The sequence below is a fragment of the Orbicella faveolata genome, unplaced genomic scaffold (assembly GCF_042242905.1).
Source record: "Orbicella faveolata isolate gen_17 unplaced genomic scaffold, um_ofav_v1 contig_35, whole genome shotgun sequence".
NCBI classification, from domain to species: Eukaryota; Metazoa; Cnidaria; class Anthozoa; order Scleractinia; family Merulinidae; genus Orbicella; species Orbicella faveolata.
This window is the reverse complement of record NW_028301564.1, coordinates 20,716,695-20,741,925: the sequence shown is the minus strand read 5'-3', so window position 1 is coordinate 20,741,925 and position 25,231 is coordinate 20,716,695. Positions and strand designations below refer to the sequence as shown.

Genomic DNA, 25,231 nt, shown 5'->3' with positions numbered 1-25,231 from the left:
TTCACCTCTTGAGTTTAGAAAAGTAAAGATCGTTAGTATTGTTGCGTGGGTTCTCTGATAGCTATACTCTTTCTACTTGCCTGCCTGGACATTCTGATGGATCAGATAGCACCAGAAGGTACAGAATATGGCGGATATGACTTGAAAGCATTTCATGACGTCCTTCCTTCCAATCTGCTCTGAAGTACAAGTCAAATTGACACAGTCGCAATAAATTATTGTTATTATTAAAGTCAAAATTTTCTTCCCTTTCTATATAGGGCTGGTTATGGGTTCCAAAGGACGGGGTAAGGGAATGAATCTTGCTCTAATCTCTTGGATTTAACAGTGGTATTTTAAACCAATTGATTTAATTGGCTAGTGCTTATAATATTAGCAAATCCTGGGCGTGTTCAAAGTCGCATATTAAGGTGGCTCTTAACAGTTTCCAACACTTAGATTTTGATGGGTCGTTATAACCACTCTTTATCACTTGATGCTACAATCATGGTACCAAAAAACTGCCCAATCATTGATAAACACGTTGTTATCATTTTCGTGACACAATAGGTTACCATAGCAACAGTATGACCTCCTAAAAACACCCTTAATTACAGCTTCAGGAGCCTATAATTCAAAAACGGCACGGTGAAATTTTTTTACAGTATCAACTTTTGTTAAGCATGATAAGACGCAACTTTTGACAAAGTTTAAAAAAATTCTGTATATGGGGTTTAGAGCCACCTTAATTTTTCGAAAGTTTAAGGTGGCTCTGAACCCCATGTACAGAATGTTTTGTATATAATTTCACCGTGCCGTTTTTGAATTATAAGCCCCTAAAGCAGTAATTGAGGGTGTTTTTAGGAGGTCATACTGTTGCTATGGTAACCTATTGTGCCACGAAAATGATAACAACGTGTTCACCAATGATTGGGCAGTTTTTTGACACCATGATTATAGCATCAAGTGATAGAGAGTGGTTTTAACGACCCATCCAAATATAAGTGCTGGAAACTCTTTTGAGCAACCTTAATTAGGTATCCAGAGACCTGCTGGTGGTTAAAATGTTTAGCGGAACGTGCACGTGGTAACGCCCTTTCTCTTTGTGAACTCTGCCAAAATAACTCTTGCTAGATTCAGGTATATTTCTTTTTTAGAGTGAGAGCCGTGCTACGAGATATCATTGGGCAGTTTAAGCAAACCACGACGGCAACGGCAATGAGAACGTCACTAAACAAAAGGTTTAATGAGCAGACCAATGGCTGTGCACGTGCGTGCGTTATAACTCTCTGTACATTTCTTTGCCGTCCTCTGCACAAACGTAACGAATGACTAAGTTCTGCGTATATTAGCTTATTTTGGAGAACGAGAACGACGGCGGCTAATTTTTGGTATTTTCATTCAGAATTGAACGCTAGCATTACATATTTAGCTCCCGGTATTTAGCTTGAGCAAGTTCTGAGACCAATAGGCACACTGAACAGATCTAAGCAATTGCAAAATTAGAAGATAAAATATAAATTCATTTTTTACTAGGCGTTGTCTTTGGGGTCGCGGTTGTCATTGCTTAAACTCAGTATTTCTGATAAGAATACGGACCAAGAACGGATTTAGAATACGACGGCAGTAACGTTAGATGAAGAAGTTAAAAAATTGAACAAATAAATATTTCGCGTAGTATCCTTCTGTTATATTCACTTCTATTCAAACGTACCACATTTAGTTTTACAAATTTATTTCGGTGGACCACAAGTTGTTCGTTTCAGTTTACTTTTGCTTACTTTTATCTTTTTTTCTGCTTTGGCTTAAGCCAATTACGATGGCTAGTAATGCAGCAATAAAGCGTTTTATACATTGCGAAAAGTATTTCTGGTTTGATATCTAGAATACGCCTGAAATTAGTACTAAACACTGGTAGATTTTGCAAGAGAAACTTACCATGCTACATTCATATTTACACAGCGATCCCCGGCAGCGATCTTTCTCTATTCGTTTTATGCCAGCGGCTACCTCAAACGTTTTCTTGTTTTCTCGCAAATCAAGCAAGAGAAGTTCCTGTCTACTCAATAAGTGGAAGCTATCTTAGCCGAGCCTACGCAAGGCGGACACTCCGAGAAAACAGGAAACCCATGGAGGTTAAAACACCCAATTGAATTATATTTTTAAATCTATCGTCGCTCTTGCCTAGCACTTATAACAATTACGTCAATAGCTCGTTTTTAAATTGACATTAAAAAGCAAAAAAATAAAGAGGTACAATTATCGTGACAAAAACTATCAAATTCTCATTACAAAAAGCGAGGCATCTCGTCTATAGCACGGAAATTATATTACTTAGCCTCAATACGAAGTTTACATTAACTCTATTGAAACTGAGGGTTATTGACGAGAAAATAGAAAGTGGAAGATTTTATCGGAAGCGAGGGGCGAGTAAAGCGAGTAAAGCAAGGCGACTTATTGACAAGGAAATAGAATGTGGAAGATTTTATCGGAAGCGTGGGGCGAGTAAAGCGAGACGACTTTTTACGCGGTTCTCACTGAGTAACTACGCCTCTAAAAAGTTGCAACGCAAGGATAATATGGTCGATTTTCGATCAATATGGACAAACGGTAGATTAACTTCAGTTAGCAACACAACCAGTGGAGGTGGTGGAGGTCAGACCAAGATTATAAATCTGCCAATGTTATGGAAACTCGTTTACAACCACTACGTTTTTTGTACCGCCAAAAACTTTTCTATCAGCTTGGTACCAAGCTTATAACCTCCAGTTTGACCAAGGTTACTATAATCGCTTTATCTTTTACACTGGAAACTCCCATCTAGCTACACGCTAACCAAGGGAAACAAATCGTTGCCCTCAAAAGCTTTCAATTGATTAAAACTCATGGTGGTAGAGTGAGAAACATTGAATTAGGACTGTCAATAACAGATAAGCTGGGAGCAAATGTATTGCTACAGATGAATTGTTACAGTTTCTTTCCGTTGATATTGTTTAATTTTTGTGTTTTTTTTTTTAATTAGTATTTTTTTGGTGTGTGTCGCATTTACGATCAAGACATCAGAAAATAGACTGGAATTACTACGGAATCAACACACCATACAGGCGGTTTTCATAAACATCACAATGTGCGATATGTTAATTTATGATTAGTTTTTTTTTCTTTAGGCAAGCAATTATTAAGCAATTAGTGGATTTGACTACATGAGGGACGGGAATGCAACGAAGGAAAAAAAAAAAAACAAAAAAAACAGACGTCCTCAAGAACGAAATTACTTTACTACATGTCAACAAATTTTAAGGTGGACATAAACTTGCTTATCGGTCAACCCTATTCCTGTAGTGTATGAAGAAAGAGCTGTATGAGAAAGAGCTGATCCAACTTAGAACTGAAGCTAACTTACCAATCTATGTTACTTTCGACATTGCATGTAAGCCCAAACTGATAGTATCGCCAACACTCGTATGACCTCTGAAAACATTTATCATCGAAGAAAAAAAGCCATGTACATGTATGATTAATTGCCACTTTATACCTATGACATGAGCGACCGCCTTCGAACGGATGACTGTGTCTTCTTAAGAAAGATAACAGTCATAGCTTACAGATAGTGTTTTTTTTTAATCATAAACTACCTCCGGCTGTGTTCGCAGAGTTAATTTCGTGTGTTTTCTGATCCGAAAGCTCTTATTATTTATTGGTTTTACATATGTAAATGTCACTTCATTAAACAAATGTCATTTACATTTGGCACGATGCTTTTAAGTTGTGTTTACTTTGAGAAAGTTCTCTTGAATACCTTGAATACACCCTTGTACCCTCATCAGAGCACATAGTAAATAAAGAGCGATCAGGTAAGCGTATATATATATATTAAAAAAAAACTTTATATATCACAACAAAACGCACCAGGAGGAAAAAAAAAAAAAAAGACATGGTCCCAGTCTGGGGTTTCCCTTTTTTCGTTTCTGATGGGCATTTTATATGAACGTCAAAGATGGAAATGATTGTTGACAAAGAATCGTTATGACAGCCAGCTGGTTTGGTTTGTTTAATTCACACTATCAACACTGCGCAGAAACAGTAATAATAACAAAAAAACACCACATGGAAACCATGCGTTAAAATCCGGGCTCGCCGGGCGAAGACTTATGTGGCAATATATCAAACGCGAATCTCACTCGCTGCGCTTTACAACAGTAAACATATCTACTTCTTGTTTATCTCATAATTCCAACACCTGCATTCTTCAAAATTGTTTTCAACACTGTTATCACTAGCTAGGCAAATGTACGGTACATGTAGAGCGAAATTGTACCGCATAATGCATGTAAGAGAAACACAGAAAACCGAGTTTCGGAGGACAAACATTCTTTTATTTCTCCACATTGAACTCCTTAAACCGACGAGCTGGTGTCAAAGAGAGGGTTTAATTCCTTTTATTGCAGCTATAACAACTTATTTTAACACTTGTGCTGAATAAACTCCGTAGTATACGAATAAATTAAAAAAAGGAAAGAGAAATTTCACAGCCTCACCTCTTTTCGGTAAATGGGCGTGACTTTTCTTCCACTTCTTCCGCAAGACTTCTTCAACTCGTTACACTTGTCAATAATATTTCGCAGAATCGTAGGACGCGCGCACCCTGTCCTGTGGGCAACGAATAATAATGAATAAAGAGATTGCTTGAGGTTTATATCCACACCATCTCTTCACTATCTCTCAAAACAATCTTCATTGACAGCTGCCATTCCGCGTTGTTTAAATTTCAACTACAAATTCCATGCATAGAGGCAATTGTCTGTACCAAGAGGCGTACAACGCATTGTGTACTGAAAATACTGTCCGTTTTTGAACGCACAGTCTTTCTCAGAGTAAAGAACGTTGCAAAAAGGAAAATGAAAAATTTTCCTCCTTCTGCCGTACCAGTACGCCTCTTAGTGGTTGTGCGTCTCTAACAAGGAGATTAGATTACCTACTTACTTATCACTGTAGGTTGATCAAAATACACAATACGTACGAATTTACCTTCAATTGGGTTAACCGTCTTAAATGCAATATTTTTGCCCTCTAATGTCAAATTAGCAAGCCAATATTACCAGTCAAAAGTCTCAGCACTTTTAGCATGGATATCAGCTATATTAGCGCCGATCTACCTTGAAAGGCATTTGCAACATGACAGCACGCTTCCCAGTTCCACTAGCATCGCGCTTTATAACATTGTTGCGTGGACATGCACACTTTTCCAACCTTCTACTGGGCTTGCTTCTAATTGAAGAATTCCCGAGAAAGCACCATCGAGACGGAAAATTCTTAGTACGGAGTAGCCAAGTGTAGCTGAGGGAAATTTTGATTGCGTGCTGCTTTTCGGTTTCTCTTTTAAGTCCTCGTCTTGATCTCCATTCAGCAATTCAAGAAACTGAACACAGCTGCTTTAAATAAAAAAAACAAAACAAAAAGAAACGCGACAGACTTCTGACCAACTGCCCCTGACGCCTGCGCAAAATCGAAATATTGAAATCATCGCCATTACTACAAAGATTGTTTTTGCACTTCGAGTAAATATGTAGATGAATCTATTCAGCGGACAAACAGTCCACTATATACGTACTGTTTTTCAATTTTTGTACCAGTGATGTTTGGGGGAAATAAGCTTTGTCCAAACTGCAGAATTTAGTTGTTGAAAACCGCTCACATATAACTGTGTGAATCTCAGGAACAACATTAATTCGACGTAGTGTCGAATGTGTACAGCATTTAAAACCACGAATAGCTGTTATTTGCGTATTATAAAAAAAGCCTGAATGATAAAACAGTATTTGAACTCGGTTATCGTAACATATCGTTATTTGTCAGTGTTTCGTAAATCACGATACCTCGACGCGGGTGATCAAATATCTTACTCGAGCTCACGGAATACGTACCTATGACCGATCAGAAGCCGTGTGCACTGTTCTGATATCCTGTTTTATCGCGCCAAAATTAGCAATTAGCCATTTATCATACATAGTCCCGTTTCCTTGCTACACTCCGTCGAGCATTTTTCGCTCGTACTTTGGCTCGACTGCGTCTTGCTAAAATACGAACCGTGGCTCGACCAAACTCACCTGATTTGCCGCCTAAGAGTACCAAAACGATATGGGTAAGTAGAAATATCGAGTCACAAATGGCTACGATATCATGGCCATTTGACAAAATTTGGTTGCTTGTTAAATAACTGAGGAAATTACTAATTGCGGTTGGCTGGAAGCAGGCCAATTTATCGTTCATATAGAATTTGAAAATGATTCATACCGTGCGTGGTTTGTCTCTGTTTCTGTTTGGTTTGGTTTTTGGTTTGGTTTGATGATAATGCTGCCCCTCAAAGAAAAAACTAAACAGGTGTCACATTACAACCCTACCTCCCCATAATGGCCACCTCTCTACAACGGCCATTTTCCTCTGTCCCCAAGATGGCTGTTGCGGAGAAGATGGAGAGATTCGACTGTATACAGGTTTTTGGGCAATTTGGCGGACTTTATCAGTTCATTTGCAATGTTGGACAGCTAAGAGCAATTTAAACACATATGACCGGTCGTTTGAACTTTGAATTAAATCAAATTGAATCAGAAGAAAAAAGGTTAAGGCTAATTTCACTTATTTAATAAACCCATGTTGGAAACAAGCCAAATTGATATAACACCGTTCAGTAAGATATGAAACGTATCAACTATACGTTTGAATGGGAAACAAGAGAGCAACAAAATAAGGTAACGTATTATGACATCAATTATTATATTAATATCCCTTGTAAGAAATTAGAATGAAAACCACCTGATATCTTAATTTTTTTTAACAAGTAGTGTTTCATGTACCTACCGACGGAGATGGAGCCCGCTGTTCAAATGATCTACGCTGAGTCTCAATATTGCAGCATGTTCACAACACCTCGAAATCGAAATATTGTGCAAAACACGCTGAAAGTTTGATGCTCCGGTTACTGTAACATCGCGGTTCTCAACGGATATATTTTACATTTCTACAGAATATGAATTGAATTATATATTAAAGCTGTTTGTGATACTTTTATGACAGCATTTTGTGAAGTGCCACGTCCGGTCACCTGCCTCGATAAGGTCTAATTAGAATTGCATATAGTCTAAGTGATATATATAGTTTTTTCTCATTCAAACTGAAAACGGCATTTCGATAAATCATTGCAACTTTAAAACGCGATTTCGTTGACTTTCAATACTGCAACGTATTCACAACTCCTCAAAACCGAAATCCTTACTGATACTGCAACGTCATTCTCAATTAATACACTTTACATTTCTGCAGCACATGAATTAAATTATATATTGAAATTTTTTGTCTGTCTTTTACGCCGACATTTTCTAGGTCTAATAAAGTGCCCACGTTTAAGCAGCTGCTTTAATAAGCTCCTATTAAAATGAGTCCAAATAATTTTTCCTAAATAGAAATGGCGTTTCAATGACGCCTTAAACCAGAGCTATTTCGAGTTTGCTCCATACACAAAGCACCAACCCAGATTTATGATCCTCTTTGCGATTATTTTGAGATCAATAGTCACACGTTTATTACTCAGATGTCTTGCCGGTCTTTGGCGGAAAATAATCATTGAGTGTTATCAGGTATCTCCTTGGGTAGTAATGCAGGGGGAAGCAGATAGTGACATGATAGTTACGCATCTTCGATGCTGTTTTATTGTTTGTATTTACTTACTTTATTACCTGTTCATATCATCAATGATAATTTAAACACCCCGAGTGAGCAGTTTTAACCGTGTGTCAGAACATGACCTGAGTGAGAATGAGCCGCAGAATTACGAACAGGAAGCAAGCCTTCGTTTATTATACAATAATACGCCTTACTCGCTTCTTAACGAAAAAAAGAGTGGTAAAATAATAATAATAATAATAATAATAATAATAATTTAATAATAATAATAACGTTTATTAGTGGCTTATAAAAAATTACAACTGTAATAATAATAATAATAGTAATGATAATAAGAAATAAGATGTAAAGGAGATAAATTAAATAATTAAATAGTTAGAACAAATAATTTGTGCAACTAAATAGTACACCTTTCATTGACCTGATATTATTATTATTATTATTATTATTATTATTATTATTTCTTGTTTATCCCAGCATCGCTGGCACCCTCTATTATGAATAGAATATTGCTTTTCCGGCCCAAGCTGAATATTCTTAATTTTCTGCCGTATTGCGTCAGCAAAGGTTGCCCAGTTCGTGCAACGTTCTACTACAGCTCAGTTGGCAGAACGCAAGACTGCCTCATTTGTCTACCATTCCCGGGTCCCCGGCTCACATACGATCCAAGGATGTTTTTCCAGTGGATTACAATCTTCTTCTTAATTCCTATTGGTCATCCTGGAGCGTAGGCCACCAACGATGTCTCTCCAGCTTCTCCTGTACTGTCCAACTGCGTCCAGGTATACCCGATTGTCAGTCAGTCCTTCTCAAGATCCCATCGCCGGGTGCTCCTTTTCCTACCTCTCTTCCGTTGACCCTGTGAATTCCACAAAAGGAGTGTCCGGATGATGCTAAATGCTGCTTTTCTTAACGTTTGAACCATCTATATCCAGTTCCTTCTGAGAATCTCTTCATCACTTGAGACTTGTTCTGCTGTTCTCGCTGCGGATAGTCTTGGGTGAGTAAATTCTTATGATTCCGTGCAAGCACCGGTTTATAAAACTGTTGATCTTTCTCGTAGATGCCTAGATCGTTCGCCACGTCTCTGCTCCATATAACAATACTGGATTCAAGTTTGAGTAGAACAGGAATAATTTCGTTGTGGTGCCGATTACACTAGAGTTCCACACCTTTTTCGCCATTTAGAAAGCGTGCCTGGTTGATCCTTGTCCTGAATCGGCATCTGTTTCCTCCAACATTATCCACTACACTTCCCAAATAAGAAAGGATTCAACTGGCTCACCTTTGAGGACAATTGGCTCTTACTATTTGAATTGACTCAAAGTATCTTAGATTAAAAGGAGCGAAAGCTAGACTTGTTGTCCACGAACATCCTATCCGAAAGTTTGATACGTCTAGCTGTATATGCCGACGGACTAGGACTGAGACATACCCAATTGAGATTATTTTACACTGCATTTGCTGAAGTTCGATAGAGAAGACTGCCAAATCGGTGGAATCGAGATCATGCAGCTACGAACACTAAGTCTACTGGATCCCTTTCAGCTCTTAACACTTTTAATAGTCTCCATGATCGTTGATGACAGTAGTGGTTGTATAATCGTTTTTCAAACAATTCTCTATTCGTCAACGGGAAGGTGTGTGAAATAGTCATTTTGATAAGCTATTTGGATACAATATTGCTTCTGCTCGAGGGATATATCTGAAGCTAGTCACGATCAAAATGCGTTCTTCAATTTTAATCATGATAACCAATGACACACTCACAAGTGTTTAATTTTAAACTGTTAAGTTAGGTTACCTGAATAAATACATATACAGAAAATCCACGGAGAAATGTCTATAAAATACCAAAAGAAATAAAGGAGTCTAGGAATATTCAGAATTCGCCAGCTGCATCTGATGGCGGGGTCAAAATATCAATTTGCTTATCTTTGTAATGCTTAGCCAGTCTCTCTATAGCACAGCCTTAAGTCTCAAAATTTGTACTTAATCTATCGCCGATGGAGTGTCAGGAAACAATCTCAAGCATACATTTAAATCTTTTAAAATTGCATAACTTTTAAGCTGCATCACAAACATATTTCGAAATTCAATTACCGTACTTTTCCCTATTTTCGTCAAAGTTTTGTTGTTGTGATTATTTTACCCTAAACACAGAATCTTCCTCTCGCAATGACAAAATCAGGAAATAGAGCTTTCTAACTTCTCGTTTAAAATTAAAGACCTTTTGCACAACCTACAAGTAATATGGTCATGAAATTCATTTCTAAACTTCAGAACAACGCAAGTATATTTCCTACGATCGAAATCTCAACCTGGGATAATGCATTTCTAACCTTCTGATTAGTTCTTTAAATCTTTGTTTGAGCGGTTTTCAATTGTGTCGCAAAACCAAAACCAAAGTAATTACTCTGGCCGATCACAAAGGACGCCGAGCAATCCATTGTCCAATCAAGACTCAAAGCAATTAGGCGAGCAAGTCACGATTGGTTTTGGTTGCCAATCACTGAGCGTAGCAATACAAAACCAAACTAAACGCAAATGTACTTGCGACATTCAAGTGAAAATGGTTCTAACGGATAAGGACCTTTAGATTGGATTACGAGTGAGATTGGGTACGAATACCTCCAATTTCAAACTAGTGACGTTTCCAGAGCTCTCCAGCGTTCTTTATGTTGTTTTTAGGTGGAGAGGGTAGCTCATGGGATGAGCATGTGACGTGATAATGTGGAGCCTCCAAACTAGGATTGAAAAGTCGTTCACGTACTCGATCTCGTCGTACTCACACTCATACTCAAATCCTCAGTCCCCATTTTACCTACGCTTGGCATTGTATGGAAAATGAATGCGGTAAGCGTCACTTGGCTTTAAATGGCTCGAGGGTATAAGGGAAAAAAAAAGAAATAATTTGCAATGCCATCCCGAGAACTTTGAAAAGACACTGAATGTCATAATTAGTTCAACTACTTGCACGTAGAATTTAAAAGAAGCATTTAAACATCACGGAAAAGGCTTTTGAGCATCCAACAGTGACTGAATGAAGCAAAATGGAAGCAAGTACGCGCACAATTCCGTTCATAAAATTAAGGTTAACACCTCAGTAAATTTACTTTATCCTTCATTGGATCAATTCCAACTAACACAGTTGTAGTTTTCATGATAATGTCCGCTACACAAACTCTACTTTCATTTGACTTGCACACGGAACAGCTCGCCAACGGTACAACTTCGGATCTCCCCATAAATGTTTCTTCTCTACCAGAATTTTCCTAACTATAAATGATTTTAGAAGGAATGGAGGAAAAATACTTTGAATGAGAACTGTCTCAATCGCTTTCCACCTACCCTTCATTCAGCTTAAAAAGTGGACACCGCACCACAAATCTGAGTCCCTGTCAATATTTAAGAGCATCTTACAAGTTTTGTCATTGTCTTCTTCGTACGACTTCAACTGTAATCTTTCTAATTAGATCATAGGATTATTGACTTTTTACTATTTATATTATGATTTTATTGCTTTTATCTGTATATTTTAGCTACTGTTGGCATCCTCGTCTCGGAGAGGCGATGGTCAGCGCATACCCATAACGTTACCGTAATTATATTATCATATTTTGACCTGGTAGGGCACATTTGCATTTAAACGAACCTTGCTCATATGCGACATGTGGCCACTGCTACCACCACTGCTACTGCAAAAACTGCTACTGCTACTGCTACTGCTACTGCTACTGCTACTGCTACTGCTACTGCTACTGCTACTGCTACTGCTACCGCGAGAACTGTTACTGCTATTAGCACAGCTACAGCTAGAACGTATACTTATGTATGCACTGCTACGGTTACTACTACTGCTACTGCTAAGCTACTAGAATTGCTACTTTAAGAACTGCTACTGCTACTGCCACTGCTACTGCAAGAACAGCTACTGCTACTGCCATTGCTACTGCCACTGCTACTGCCACTGCTGCTGCTACTGCTACTGCTACTGGCACGGCTACCGCTACTGCTACTGCTACTGCTACTGTTACTGCTACTGCTACTGCTACTGCTACCGGCACTACTACTGCAACAACAGCTACTGCTATTGCTACTGTTACAGCTACTGCTACTGCTACTGCTACTGCTACTGCTACTGCAAGAACAGTTACTGCTATTGCTACTGCTACTGCAACTGCTACTGCTACTGCAACTACTACTGTTACTGCTACCGCGACTGCGACCGCTACTGCCACTGCTACTGCTACTGCTACTGTTACTGCTACTGCTACTGCTACTGCTATTGCTACTGCTACTGCTACTGCTACTGCTACTGCTACTGCTACTGCTACTGCTACTGCTACTGCTACTGCTACTGCTACTGCTACTGCTACTGCTACTGCTACCGCTACTGGCACTGTTACTGCTACTGCTACTGCTGCTGCTACTGCTACTGCTCCTGCTACCGCTACAGCTATTGCTGCTGCAAGAACGGCTACTGCTGCTGCTACTGCAAAACAGCTACGGCTATTACCACTGCTACTGCTACTGCTACTCAAGAACAGCTACTGCTACCGCTACTGCTGCTGCCACTGCAAGAACAAATACTGCTATTGCCACTGCTACTGCGACTGCTACTGCTGGTGCTACTTCTACTGCTATCGCTACTGCTACTGCAACTGCTACTGCTACTGCTACTGCAACATGAACTGCTACTGCTGCTGCTGCTACTGCTACCGCTACCACAACTACAACTACAACTACAACTACAACTGCAACTGCTACTGCTACTGCTACTGCCACTGCCACTGCTACTGCCACTGCTACTGCCACTGCTACTGCCACTGCTACTGCCACTGCTACTGCTACTGCAGCTGCTACTGCTACTGCTACTGCTACTGGCACTGCTACTGCTACTGCTACTGTTACTGCTACTGCAAGAACAGCTACTGCTATTGTTACTGTTACAGCTACTGGTACTGCTACTGCTACTGCAAGAACAGTTACTGCTATTGCTACTGCTACTGCAACTGCTACTGCTACTGCTATTACTACTGCTACTGCTACTGCTACTGCTAGTGCCACTGCTACTGCCACTTCTACTGCAACAACAGCTACTGCTACTGCGACTGTTACTGCTACTGCTACTGCTACTGCTACTGCTACTGCTACTGCTACTGCTACTGCTACTGCTACTGCTGCTGGTTCTGGTACTACTACTGCTGCTGGCACTGTTACTGCTACTGCTACTGCTACTGCTACTGCTACTGCTACTGCCACTGCCACTGCTACTGCCACTGCTACTGCCACTGCTACTGCCACTGCTACTGCTACTGCTACTGCTACTGCTACTGCTACTGCTACTGGCACTGCTACTGCTACTGCTACTGTTACTGCTACTGCAAGAACAGCTACTGCTATTGTTACTGTTACAGCTACTGGTACTGCTACTGCTACTGCAAGAACAGTTACTGCTATTGCTACTGCTACTGCAACTGCTACTGCTACTGCTATTACTACTGCAACTGCTACTGCTACTGCTACTGCTAGTGCCACTGCTACTGCCACTTCTACTGCAACAACAGCTACTGCTACTGCGACTGTTACTGCTACTGCTACTGCTACTGCTACTGCTACTGCTACTGCTACTGCTACTGCTACTGCTACTGCTGCTGGTTCTGGTACTACTACTGCTGCTGGCACTGTTACTGCTACTGCTACTGCTACTGCTACTCAAGACCAGCTACTGCTACTGCTACCGCTACTGCTATTGCTCCTGCAAGAACGCTTACTGCTGCTGCTACTGCAAAACAGCTATGGCTATTGCTACTGCTACTGCTACTGCTACTGCTACTGCTACTGCTACTGCTACTGCTACTGCTACTGCTACTCAAGAACAGCTACTGCTACCGCTACTGCTATTGCTGCTGCAAGAACAGCTACTGCTATTGCTGCTGCTATTGCAAGAACAACTACTGCTATTGCCACTGCTACTGCTACTGCTACTGCTACTGCTACTGCCACTGCCACTGCTACTGCCACTGCTACTGCCACTGCTACTGCCACTGCTACAACTACAACTACAACTACAACTACAACTGCAACTGCAACTGCTACCTCTACTGCCACTGCTACTGCCACTGCTACAACTACAACTACAACTACAACTACAACTACAACTACAACTACAACTACAACTGCAACTACAACTACAACTGCAACTGCTACTGCTACTGCTACTGCTACTGCCACTGCCACTGCCACTGCTACTGCCACTGCTACAACTACAACTACAACTACAACTGCAACTGCTACTGCTACTGCCACTGCTACTGCTACTGCCACTGCTACTGCTACAACTACAACTACAACTACAACTACAACTGCAACAGCTACTGCTTCTAATACTTTTAGTACAACTACATCTACTAGTGAGAGCGCGCATCCCTAAACCTAGTTTGAAAAGCAACCTCTGGTTATCAGTTAAGATAAGTTCCTTAAGAAGCGGCCATTTCAATTTTTGTCATCTTCCTGAAATTTTGGCTCTTCTACTTGATAATAATCTTTAGATTGGTCCATCTTGTTAAAATCAAAGTACTCGACTTCTTGAAACATCAGTTGCTCCAGCCGTCCAAAAAGCTCCTGGAAAGATGGCCGTTCATCTTGATCTTGTTTCCAACAATCCAGCATCAACGAGTAGCTGAGATCAAAGTGGAAATAAACCAATAAGGATTCAAGGTTTACCTGCATCACCGATAACTATAAAGATTTTCAAGAGAATTAGAGCGGTTTTCAATTGACTGTTGGAAAAGTGATCGCTCTACCCAATCGCAAAAAGTACAGAAATGCAATGAGCCAACTAACACTCTAAGGAAATGCATTTCACGTGAGCTCGCGCGAAACGCCGGAAAACGTGTGCGAGTGACTCACGATTAGTTTTGGTTTTGTTTCTCAGTGGTTGGAAAAGTGACACGAGATTTTTAAACAATCCTGTAGCAGAGTAATATAAAACCAATTATCTTTGACTCTCAAGTGACAAGCCCTCTACACGTAGGAATTACATTTCTGCTATGTAGTGGCACTGCACTGAATATCATTCGACACTCCATGTTCTATCGCAAATCCAAAACTCTGATTTGATCTCTCACTGTGTACTTCCAAATGGAAGCTACCACTGAAAATGTTTTCTTCGAGGTAAGCGCGAAATGGTTGAATTTTGAATTATATCATGATGATTTACGAACGGCAAGAAACCAAGGGCCTCCAAACCTGATTCAAAAATGGATATAAAGAGCTTAAAAAATCAAACATGAGCAGGGCTCGAGATGGTCGGGATATTACTGTCGAAGTAATCCGTGCTATACTTGGTCAGTCTTCGTCGGTCATGCTCTCCACTGGTCTCGCTGGTTATATACATCGAGTGTTTCGTTTTTGGAGCAATATAATTAGGCAGCTCTCCCTCCTCACAGATTGAAAAGCGAAACAACTTACAAATTATCAGAGCACAAATCAGGCTTCTCCATTCGGTAACCAGTCTTCAGACGCCTCATGAGCTCTGCGTTACCTAACAGCGGATAAGGTGTGCCACCTTTAAAAAAATAAAAACGATATGTCATCTGCCTTGCTCCTCGAAGTTATCGGTACATACCATAAAAATATAACTGTAATTGCACAACACTAAGCAGTGCTAACTGTAGTTTACTTATAATGTAAATGAATATCAAAAACTTAAACACTTTTCTTGGGAGAGTTGTTTGCAACGAAGTTCGACTGTTATGACAGTTTTAAAAGTATTGTAGTAATAATTACCAACAGTTGCAATTTCCCACATGACTACTCCATAAGACCAACTGAAAACAAAAGTAAAAATATCCGCTCTGATTTATGACATTTATTGCGAATTAATTCCACGATATGACCGTATTACTGTATGCCTACCACATAAATGCTAGATTTTTAATCCAAGGAGCCACTTACACGTCACTTTTAGTGGTGAAGATCTGTTTATAAAGTGACTCAGGCGCCATCCATTTGAATGGTAGTTTCTTCTGCTTCTGTACTTCATACACCTCATGATAAACTTCTCGCATCAAGCCGAAGTCGGCAATCTTGAGCAATTTCCCGTGTCCAACGAGAACATTTCTTGCAGCGAGGTCTCTATGAACAAGTCCCTTCTCAGAAAGATAATTCTAAATGACAGGGAAAAAAATGATAGTAATAGAGCAATCTGTATGTCATGAAAGGAGCTTTTTTTTTTAGGAAATTCCATCTGTTTGCTTAACTTGATACTGTTGGTCCCCATTTAATCTAAATCTGACGTCCTCGAGTGACTTTGGAGGCTTTTTAAGTATTGGATATAAATGAGTTTACACATATTTTGCTTACCATGCCTCGCGCTATCTGCCAGGCGAATGATAGTAAATCAGCCGGATGAAATAACTCGCAATCTTCACTGCACTCGCCGCCGCTTTTTTTCTCAGTTGGAGTATCTCCTTCCTGTCCCGATGATGATGACAAAGGTACCAAAGGTATGGCACATTCGTCTAGACCTGTTTCGTCTGTCTCGTTGTGAGCAGAGGAGAGCCCGTCGCTGTCTTCTAACGTCACCATGTTAACTTCATTTTCACCCCCGGTCTAAGTAAAATGGTCCGAACGTTAGTTTTAACGGGAACCATTAAATGTCCTCGCCAAAGCTCCACTTTGCTTCGGTTATCTAAAATACCAATGATTATGACCAGATATTTTCCGGTTCCGTTTTGGGTATGAGGCCTCATCTGCAGCATTCTCCCAGAAATCATGAAAGGATTTACGAAAAAATCGAAAAAAAGTTAACCGACTCTGTTTTACCTCGCTAGAATTTGTCGTCATCAGTGTCCTGCTTCCAGCATAGAGTTCGTTCTCTTCAGTATCCCCAGAAGACCCATTGATCTAAACCATGTTGATTACAATGCATTAGAAGATGTTTTGTTAAAGATATAATAATTAAAACTTCCCTTATAGAATAGCAATGACTTAAATTTAACTTAACCCTACCGTAACCGGGAATAGCCCCTGATCGATTAAACAATCGATCAAGCCATCAGTCAACCAACCAAGCCCCCAAACTACCAGGCCCACGAGACCGCCAGTTCACCAGTACACAAGTCAACCACTCAACCAGTCAATCCGTCTGACTACAAGTTAGAAAACTGCCTACAAGTCCACCAGTCCACCAGTACACAAGTCAACCACTCAACCCGTCAATCCGTCTGACAACAAGCCAGACAACCGCTTACAAGTCCACCAGTTAACAAGTCCACCAGTCCAGCGGTCCACCAGACCACAATCCGACAGTCCACCAGACCACCAGTCAACTGAGCCATCAAGTCATCAAGCCATCAAGTCATCAAGCCATTAAAGCATCAAGCCAAGAAGCTATCAAGCTAACAAGCAATCAACCCATTAAGCCATCAACAAATCAAGCCCCCAAGCCATCAAGCCATCAAGCCATCAAGCCATCAAGCCCCAAGCCATCAAGCCATCCAGCCATCCAGCCATCCAGCCATCCAGCCATCCAGCCATCCAGCCATCCAGCCATCCAGCCATCCAGCCATCCAGCCATCCAGCCATCAAGCCATCAAGCCATCAAGCCATCAAGCCATCAAGACATCAAGCCATCCAGCCATCAAGCCATCAAGCCATCAAGCCATCAAGCCATCAAGCCATCAAGACATCAAGACATCAAGCCATCAAGCCATCAAGACATCAAGCCATCAAGACATCAAGCCATCAAGCCATCAAGACATCAAGCCATTTCGCCATCTAGCCAACAAGCCACCAACCCACCAGTTCAACATTGCACCAGTCCACCAGTCTACCAGTCTACCAGTCTACCAGTTCACCAGTTCACCAGTCCACCAGCCCACCAGTCCAGCAGTCCAGCAGTCCAGCAGTCCACTAATCTACCAATCTACCAGTCCACCAGTCCACCAAGCCACCAATCTACCAGTCCACCAGTCCACCAGTCCACCAGTCCACCAGTCCACCAGTCCACCATTCCACCAAGCCACCAATCAACCAGTCCACCAATCCATCAATCCACCAAGTCACCAATCTACCAGTCCACCAGTCCACCAATCCACCAATCTACCAGTCCACCAGTCCACCAGTCCACCAAACCATTAGTCCACCAGTCCACCAATCCATCAGTCCACCAAGTCACCAGTCCACCAATCCACCAGTCCACCAATCCACCAATCCACCAAGCCACCAATCTACCAGTCCAGCAGTCCACCAGTCCACCAAACCATTAGTCCACCAGTCCACCAATCCATCAGTCCACCAAGCCACCAGTCCACCAATCCACCAGTCCACCAGTCCACTAATCCACCAATCTACCAGTCCACCAGTCCACCAATCCACCAATCCATCAGTCCACCAAGCCACCAATCTACCAGTCCACCAGGCCACCAGTCCACCAATCCACCAATCTACCAGTCCACCAGTCCACCAGTCCACCAATCCATTAGTCCACAAGTCCACCAGGCCACCAATCCACCAATCTACCAGTCCACCAGGCCACCAGTCCACCAATCCACCAATCTACCAGTCCACCAGTCCACCAGTCCACCAGTCCACCAATCCATTAGTCCACAAGTCCACCAGGCCACCAATCCACCAATCCATCAGTCCACCAAGCCACCAATCTACTAGTCCACCAGTCCACCAATCCACCAAACCATTAGTCCACCAGTCCACCAATCCACCAAGCCACCAATCTACCAGTCCACCAGTCCACCAGTCTACCAGTCCACCAATCCATTAGTCCACAAGTCCACCAGGCCACCAGTACACCAGTCCACCAATCCATTAGTCCACAAGTCCACCAGGCCAGCAGTACACCAATCCACCAATCCATCAGTCCACCAGTTCACCAGTCCACCAATCCACCAATTCACCAGTCCACCAGTCCACCAATCCACCAAGCCACCAAGCCACCAATCTACCAGTCCACCAGGCCACCAGTCCACCAATCCATTAGTCCACAAGTCCACCAGGCCACCAATCCACCAATCCATTAGTCCACCAGTCCACCAGTTCACCAGTCCACTAGTCCACCAATCCACCAGTCCACCAGTCCACCAGTCCACCAAGCCACCAGGCCACCAATCCACCAATCCATCAGTCCACCAAGCCACCAATCTACTAGTCCACCAGTCCACCAATCCACCAAACCATTAGTCCACCAATCCACCAAGCCACCAATCTACCAGTCCACCAGTCCACCAGTCCACCAGTCCACCAATCCATTAGTCCACAAGTCCACCAGACCACCAGTACACCAGTCCACCAATCCATTAGTCCACAAGTCCACCAATCCATCAGTCCACCAAGCCACCAGTCTACCAATCCACCAAGTCACCAATCTACCAGTCCACCAGTCCACCAATCCACCAATCTACCAGTCCACCAGTCCACCAGTCCACCAAACCATTAGTCCACCAGTCCACCAATCCATCAGTCCACCAATCCACCAATCCACCAAGCCACCAATCTACCAGTCCAGCAATCCACCAGTCCACCAAACCATTAGTCCACCAGTCCACCAATCCATCAGTCCACCAAGCCACCAGTCCACCAATCCACCAGTCCACCAGTCCACTAATCCACCAATCTACCAGTCCACCAGTCCACCAATCCACCAATCCATCAGTCCACCAAGCCACCAATCTACCAGTCCACCAGGCCACCAGTCCACCAATCCACCAATCTACCAGTCCACCAGGCCACCAGTCCACCAATCCATTAGTCCACAAGTCCACCAGGCCACCAATCCACCAATCCATTAGTCCACCAGTCCACCAGTCCACCAATCCATTAGTCCACCACTCCACCGATCCACCAAGCCACCAATGTACCAGTCCACCAGTCCACCAATCTACCAGTCCACCAATCCATCAGTCCACCAAGCCACCAATCCACCAGTCCATCAGTCCACCAGTCCACCAGTGCACCAAGCCACCAATCTACCAGTCCACCAGTCCACCAGTCCACCATTCCACCAAGCCACCAATCAACCAGTCCACCAATCCATCAATCCACCAAGCCACCAATCTACCAGTCCACCAGTCCACCAGTCCACCAGTCCACCAAGCCACCAATCTACCAGTCCACCAGTCCACCAATCCACCAATCTACCAGTCCACCAATCCACCAGTCCACCAAACCATTAGTCCACCAGTCCACCAATCCATCAGTCCACCAAGCCACCAGTCTACCAATCCACCAGTCCACCAATCCACCAAGCCACCAATCTACCAGTCCACCAGTCCACCAGTCCACCAAACCATTAGTCCACCAGTGCACCAATCCATCAGTCCACCAAGCCACCAGTCCACCAATCCACCAGTCCACCAGTCCACTAATCCACCAATCGACCAGTCCACCAGTCCACCAATCCACCAATCCATCAGTCCACCAAGCCACCAATCTACCAGTCCACCAGGCCACCAGTCCACCAATCCACCAATCTACCAGTCCACCAGTCCACCAGTCCACCAATCCATTAGTCCACAAGTCCACCAGGCCACCAATCCACCAATCCATCAGTCCACCAAGCCACCAATCTACTAGTCTACCAGTCCACCAATCCACCAAACCATTAGTCCACCAGTCCACCAATCCACCAATCTACCAATGTACCAGTCCACCAGTCCACCAAACCATTAGTCCACAAGTCCACCAGGCCACCAGTCCACCAATCCATCAGTCCACCAAGCCACCAATCTACCAGTCCACCAGTCCACCAGTCCACCAAACCATTAGTCCTCAAGTCCACCAGGCCACCAATCTACCAATCTACCAGTCCACCAGTCCACGAAACCATTAGTCCACAAGTCCACCAGGCCACCAGTCCACCAATCCACCAAGCCACCAATCTACCAGTCCACCAGGCCACCAGTACACCAGTTCACCAATCCATTAGTCCACAAGTCCACCAGGCCACCAATCTACCAGTACACCGGTCCACCAATCCATCAGTCCACCAAGCCACCAATCTACCAGTCCACCAGTGCACCAGTCCACCAATCCATTAGTCCACCAGGCCACCAGGCCACCAGTACACCAATCCACGAATCCACCAATCCACCAATCCACCAATCCCCCAAGCCACCAATCTACCAGTCCACCAAACGATTAGTCCACCAGTTCACCAATCCACCAAGCCACCAATCCACCAAGCCACCAATCTACCAGTCCACCAGGCCACCAGTACACCAGTCCACCAATCCATTAGTCCACAAGTCCACCAGGCCACCAATCTACCAGTACACCGGTCCACCAATCCATCAGTCCACCAAGCCACCAATCTACCAGTCCACCAGTGCACCAGTCCACCAATCCATTAGTCCACAAGTCCACCAGGCCACCAGTACACCAATCCACCAATCCACCAATCCCCCAAGCCACCAATCTACCAGTCCACCAGTGCACCAGTCCACCAATCCATTAGTCCACAAGTCCACCAGGCCACCAGTACACCAATCCACCAATCCACCAATCCCCCAAGCCACCAATCTACCAGTCCACCAGTCCACCAGTCCACCAAGCGATTAGTCCACCAGTCCACCAGTCCACCAATCCACCAAGCCAACAATCTACCAGTCCACCAGGCCACCAGTACACCAGTCCACCAATCCATCAGTCCACCAAGCCACCAATCTACCAGTCCACCAGGCCACCAGTATACCAGTCCACCAATCGATCAGTCCACCAAGCCACCAATCTACCAGTCCACCAGTCCACCAATCCACCAGTCCACCAATCCATCAGTCCACCAAGCCACCAAGCCACCAATCTACCAGTCCACCAGGCCACCAGTACACCAGTCCACCAATCCATCAGTCCACCAAGCCACCAATCTACCAGGCCACCAGTCCACCAATCTATTAGTCCACCAGGCCACCAATCTACCAGTCGACAAGTCCACCAGGCCACCAGTACATTAGTCCACCAATCCATCAGTCCACCAAGCCACCAATCTACCAGTCCACCAGTCCACCAATCCATCACTCCACCAATCCATCAGTCTACCAAGCCACCAATCTACCAGTCCACCAGGCCACCAATCCATCAGTTCACCAGGCCACCAATCTACCAGTCCACCAGTCCACCAGTCCACCAGTCCACCAAGCCACCAATCTACCAGTCCACCAGTCCACCAGTCCACCAATCCATCAGTCCACCAAGCCACCAATCTACCAGTCCACCAGGCCACCAGTACACCAGTCCACCAATCCATCAGTCCACCAAGCCAGCAATCTACCAGTCCACCAGTCCACCAATCCACCAATCCACCAGTCCACCAATCCATCAGTCCACCAGGCGACCAATCTACCGGTCCACAAGTCCACCAGGCCACCAGTACACCAATCCACCAATCCATCAGTCCACCAAGCCACCAATCTACCAGTCCACCAGTCCACCAATCCATCAGTCCGCCAGGCCACCAATCTACCAGTCCACCAGTCCACCAGTCCACCAATCCATTAGTCCACAAGTCCACCAGGCCACCAGTACACCAATCCACCAGTCCATCAGTCCACCAGTTCACCAGTCCACCAATCTACCAGTTCACCAGTCCAACAGTCCACCAATCCATCAGTCCACCAAGCCACCAATCTACCAGTCCACCAGGCCACCAGTCCACCAAGCCATTAGTCCACAAGTCCACCAGGCCACCAGTACACTAATCCACCAGTCCATCAGTCCACCAAGCCACCAATCTACCAGTCCACCAGTCCACCAATCCATCAGTCCACCAGGCCACCAATCTACCAGTCCACCAGTCCACTGGTGAAATTTTCCACCGGTCTACCAGTCCACCAGTCCACTAGGCTACCAGTCTACCAGTCCACCAGTCCACCAATCCACCAGTCCACCAGTCCACCAGTCTACCAGTCTACCAGTCCACCAAAAAGGGGCAAAATATCATTTCTGAATACTGAAAAAGCATAGCACGATTACAAGTTCCAAGGAATTCGAGGCCGGTTTATTGCATACTTATTGCTACGCTGGCATAATAAAAAATTGTCAAAATTCTACCGAGAATGTATGAGCTCATTATCATTTTGCCACCCAGAAATGCGAATGAGGACAATTGGATAAAAAGCATCGATCATTCTATACAGTAAATAAAACTGACCGTCCCGCCCAAATATGCTCAAGAACATATTTATAACTTTCGTGCCGAAAATTTCGTGATATTCTAAGAGAGTGAATCCATTTTTACACAGGTAGACAATAACATACATAAATAATGAGTTTAACGTTCCTTAGTCTTACCTCGCTTCTCTTACGTCTTAACCAATGAAGTAAGTCGCCATGGGGAACGTACTCAATAATCAGAAGAAGTGGTTTAGCAGTGGTCCAACAGCCAAGGAAACTTAAAACATTCTGATGTTTTCCAACTTTCTTCATGAGGTCTATCTCATCCAGAAATTCTCGTCGCTGCTCTTCAGTGGCATTTTCTTTGTAACGAAAGATGTTAGATCATCATTACTTCGTAGTTGTTATTAGAGATACAATGAAAGTTGTTGAATAGACATGGCTACAAAACATGTAGGCTCAAATATTTCGTAGACAGGATTGATAGTTTTAGTTTCGGTTCAGTAAATGCTTTCTCCATACGCATTTCAAAACCTAAAGTTGAAGTACGCAGTGCTGCATGCTCGAATGATAGTTTTCCTTCAAAATTTTGAATAAAGGATTGGACTTAAACCAGGAAAAAATGTTGAGTATGTAACGCAAGAAAGCGGATGTACTTTCAAAGTTAACATATATGAACCAACAGCTTTATCTGTGTTACAACCAGAACCTTTAAACTATTTTCAACCAGTCACAGCAAGTGTTGTGAACACTGATTGGATACTAAATATGATTTAAAAAATATTTTTTGAACTCTGCTAGAAAAACTACTTTAGAGACAAACGCGGACATACATACGCAGATAAAAAAACCTAAGGACTGCAGCGACGAGTCATATAACATCCAGATTGTTCATTCAGTGTACGGTAACTGATGTGAATATGTTACTAAGTAGCTCATACTCACCATGTAGTTCTTTGACCGCAACCATTTTTGGCTTCTTACTCTTATCAACAAAGTCCATCTTGTCATTAAAGAATTCCAAGCCTTCTTTCAGGGTGGCTTTGTTAACTTTTCCAAACGCTCCTTCTCCCAGTTCTTCGACGAACTCCGTTCTGATTGGATGAATTTCGCACCTTTCCAGGATAAGAATATCCTTCACAGTCCTTTATCAGAACGAATAGTTTATGTTAGTATTGGGTGCTTTTCATTATGCCAAAGATTCGGGAAATTTCGGTTGGAAGGTCCATTTCGGTTCGTTCCGACCGGAATATTCGGGACCACCTCGGGAGGTGGTCCACTCTAATCGGTCGGACCGGTTCATTGCCCTACTTCTCTTCTCTAGATTTCACTTTTGTAGGGCATTCGTAAAAGGAATAAAAATGGTGAGTCATTCCTTTGGCCCGGGGTTGGCCTGGTTTGATCGGAAGTGTCGTTCCATTTTTCCTCGGGTATTCCTACTGGTCTCTGACCGGTCGGTCTGGCATAATGGAAGCATCCATAGTCTCCTGGCCTAAAATCGAATTGCTGCTTAAAAGTTATAAACTAAACAAGCTCACGGTACACTTGTTTATATCACAGATGAAATCAATGAAAAGGAGCTGTTATCTAAGCAAAAACCTTAAACACACCTCTTTGGCTTGCGCTGTTCCTTCCTTCGGCAACGCCTAGCGACAATGAATAGCAGGACGACAACCAGAGCGATAAAGACGACCAGGAGGACTATTATCAGTGTGTTATTCATTATTGAAGAACCTACAAGTATGAGAAAATTAGATCAGGAATCTAGGTATAACTCCCTAGAGGTTATTTAATTTTGTTTTTGATTTCTGTCTGTTCAAAACATACATACTTAAAACTCAAAGATTTGTCCTTGTGAGGATAATCTCATGAAAACAAATGACATGTCATTACTTGATGTTGATACGTCTTCTATATCATCCTTCGCAGCAAAACCGTCCGTTGTTGTCGATGATACCAAAGAAAGAAGACCACCCAGCTCGTTCCAGGCAGTGACCTGAAACTCATAAGTAGTTGTACAATTCAACATAAACTCATGATGATTGACTGTTGGATCTGTAATATTGATTGCAGTCCACTCCTTGGCATCACCAGTTGTTTCTTGTTTTCGGTAACTGATTGTGTAGAAGAGTATTGGACAATCATTTGGTTGCGGTGGAATCCACTTTAAAATGACATTACATTCTGTCGCTTTCCAGTCAACTATTTGTGGCCTACCTGGGAAGTCTGAAAATATATAGGATATATTAGAATGCCAACGCTAAAAGTAATTAACATAACCTGATCAAGATTCCTGGCATTCTACTTCCTGTCTTTGATGTCATTTTGTGGCATCTTACTATCTGATGCTGCAAGAAAAGAAATTTTCTTGATGATAAGACCGATAGTATTTCGTCGATTTTCGGTCGCCTGTAAGTTAATATGCAAATAAGGCATAAGA

General features: G+C 43.1%; 3 protein-coding genes across 3 annotated transcripts in view; 1 reads left to right on the top strand and 2 right to left on the bottom strand.

Moving 5' to 3' along the window:
* Positions 1-9,380: 9,380 nt before the first annotated feature.
* On the bottom strand, positions 9,381-13,381 carry LOC149103704 (uncharacterized; the record flags this gene model as incomplete). The annotated part of the gene is given in 3 exon segments (XM_089274202.1): positions 9,381-11,529; positions 11,532-12,154; positions 12,201-13,381. Coding segments are annotated over 3 exon segments (2,061 nt in total), but the record flags the coding sequence as incomplete, so codon positions are not given.
* The window catches only part of LOC110051438 (uncharacterized), a 25,580-nt gene continuing 13,729 nt past the window's right edge, over positions 13,381-25,231 (bottom strand). Inside the window, exons 11-20 of the mRNA XM_089273178.1 lie at positions 24,685-25,017; positions 24,402-24,525; positions 23,737-23,936; positions 22,969-23,153; positions 16,492-16,572; positions 16,030-16,278; positions 15,622-15,833; positions 15,454-15,494; positions 15,136-15,232; positions 13,381-14,344 (exon numbers count right to left, since the gene is read on the bottom strand). Coding sequence (XP_089129304.1) covers positions 14,158-14,344; positions 15,136-15,232; positions 15,454-15,494; positions 15,622-15,833; positions 16,030-16,278; positions 16,492-16,572; positions 22,969-23,153; positions 23,737-23,936; positions 24,402-24,525; positions 24,685-25,017 — 1,709 coding nt within the window. The 3' untranslated portion in view covers positions 13,381-14,157. The remainder of the gene's footprint in view (positions 14,345-15,135; positions 15,233-15,453; positions 15,495-15,621; positions 15,834-16,029; positions 16,279-16,491; positions 16,573-22,968; positions 23,154-23,736; positions 23,937-24,401; positions 24,526-24,684; positions 25,018-25,231) is intronic.
* Positions 16,604-20,889, top strand: LOC149103703 (uncharacterized). The gene is made up of 3 exons (XM_089273320.1): positions 16,604-16,610; positions 16,978-17,567; positions 19,505-20,889. Exons 1-3 carry the CDS (start codon positions 16,604-16,606, stop codon positions 20,510-20,512), a joined length of 1,605 nt encoding a protein of 534 aa, XP_089129446.1. The 3' UTR covers positions 20,513-20,889.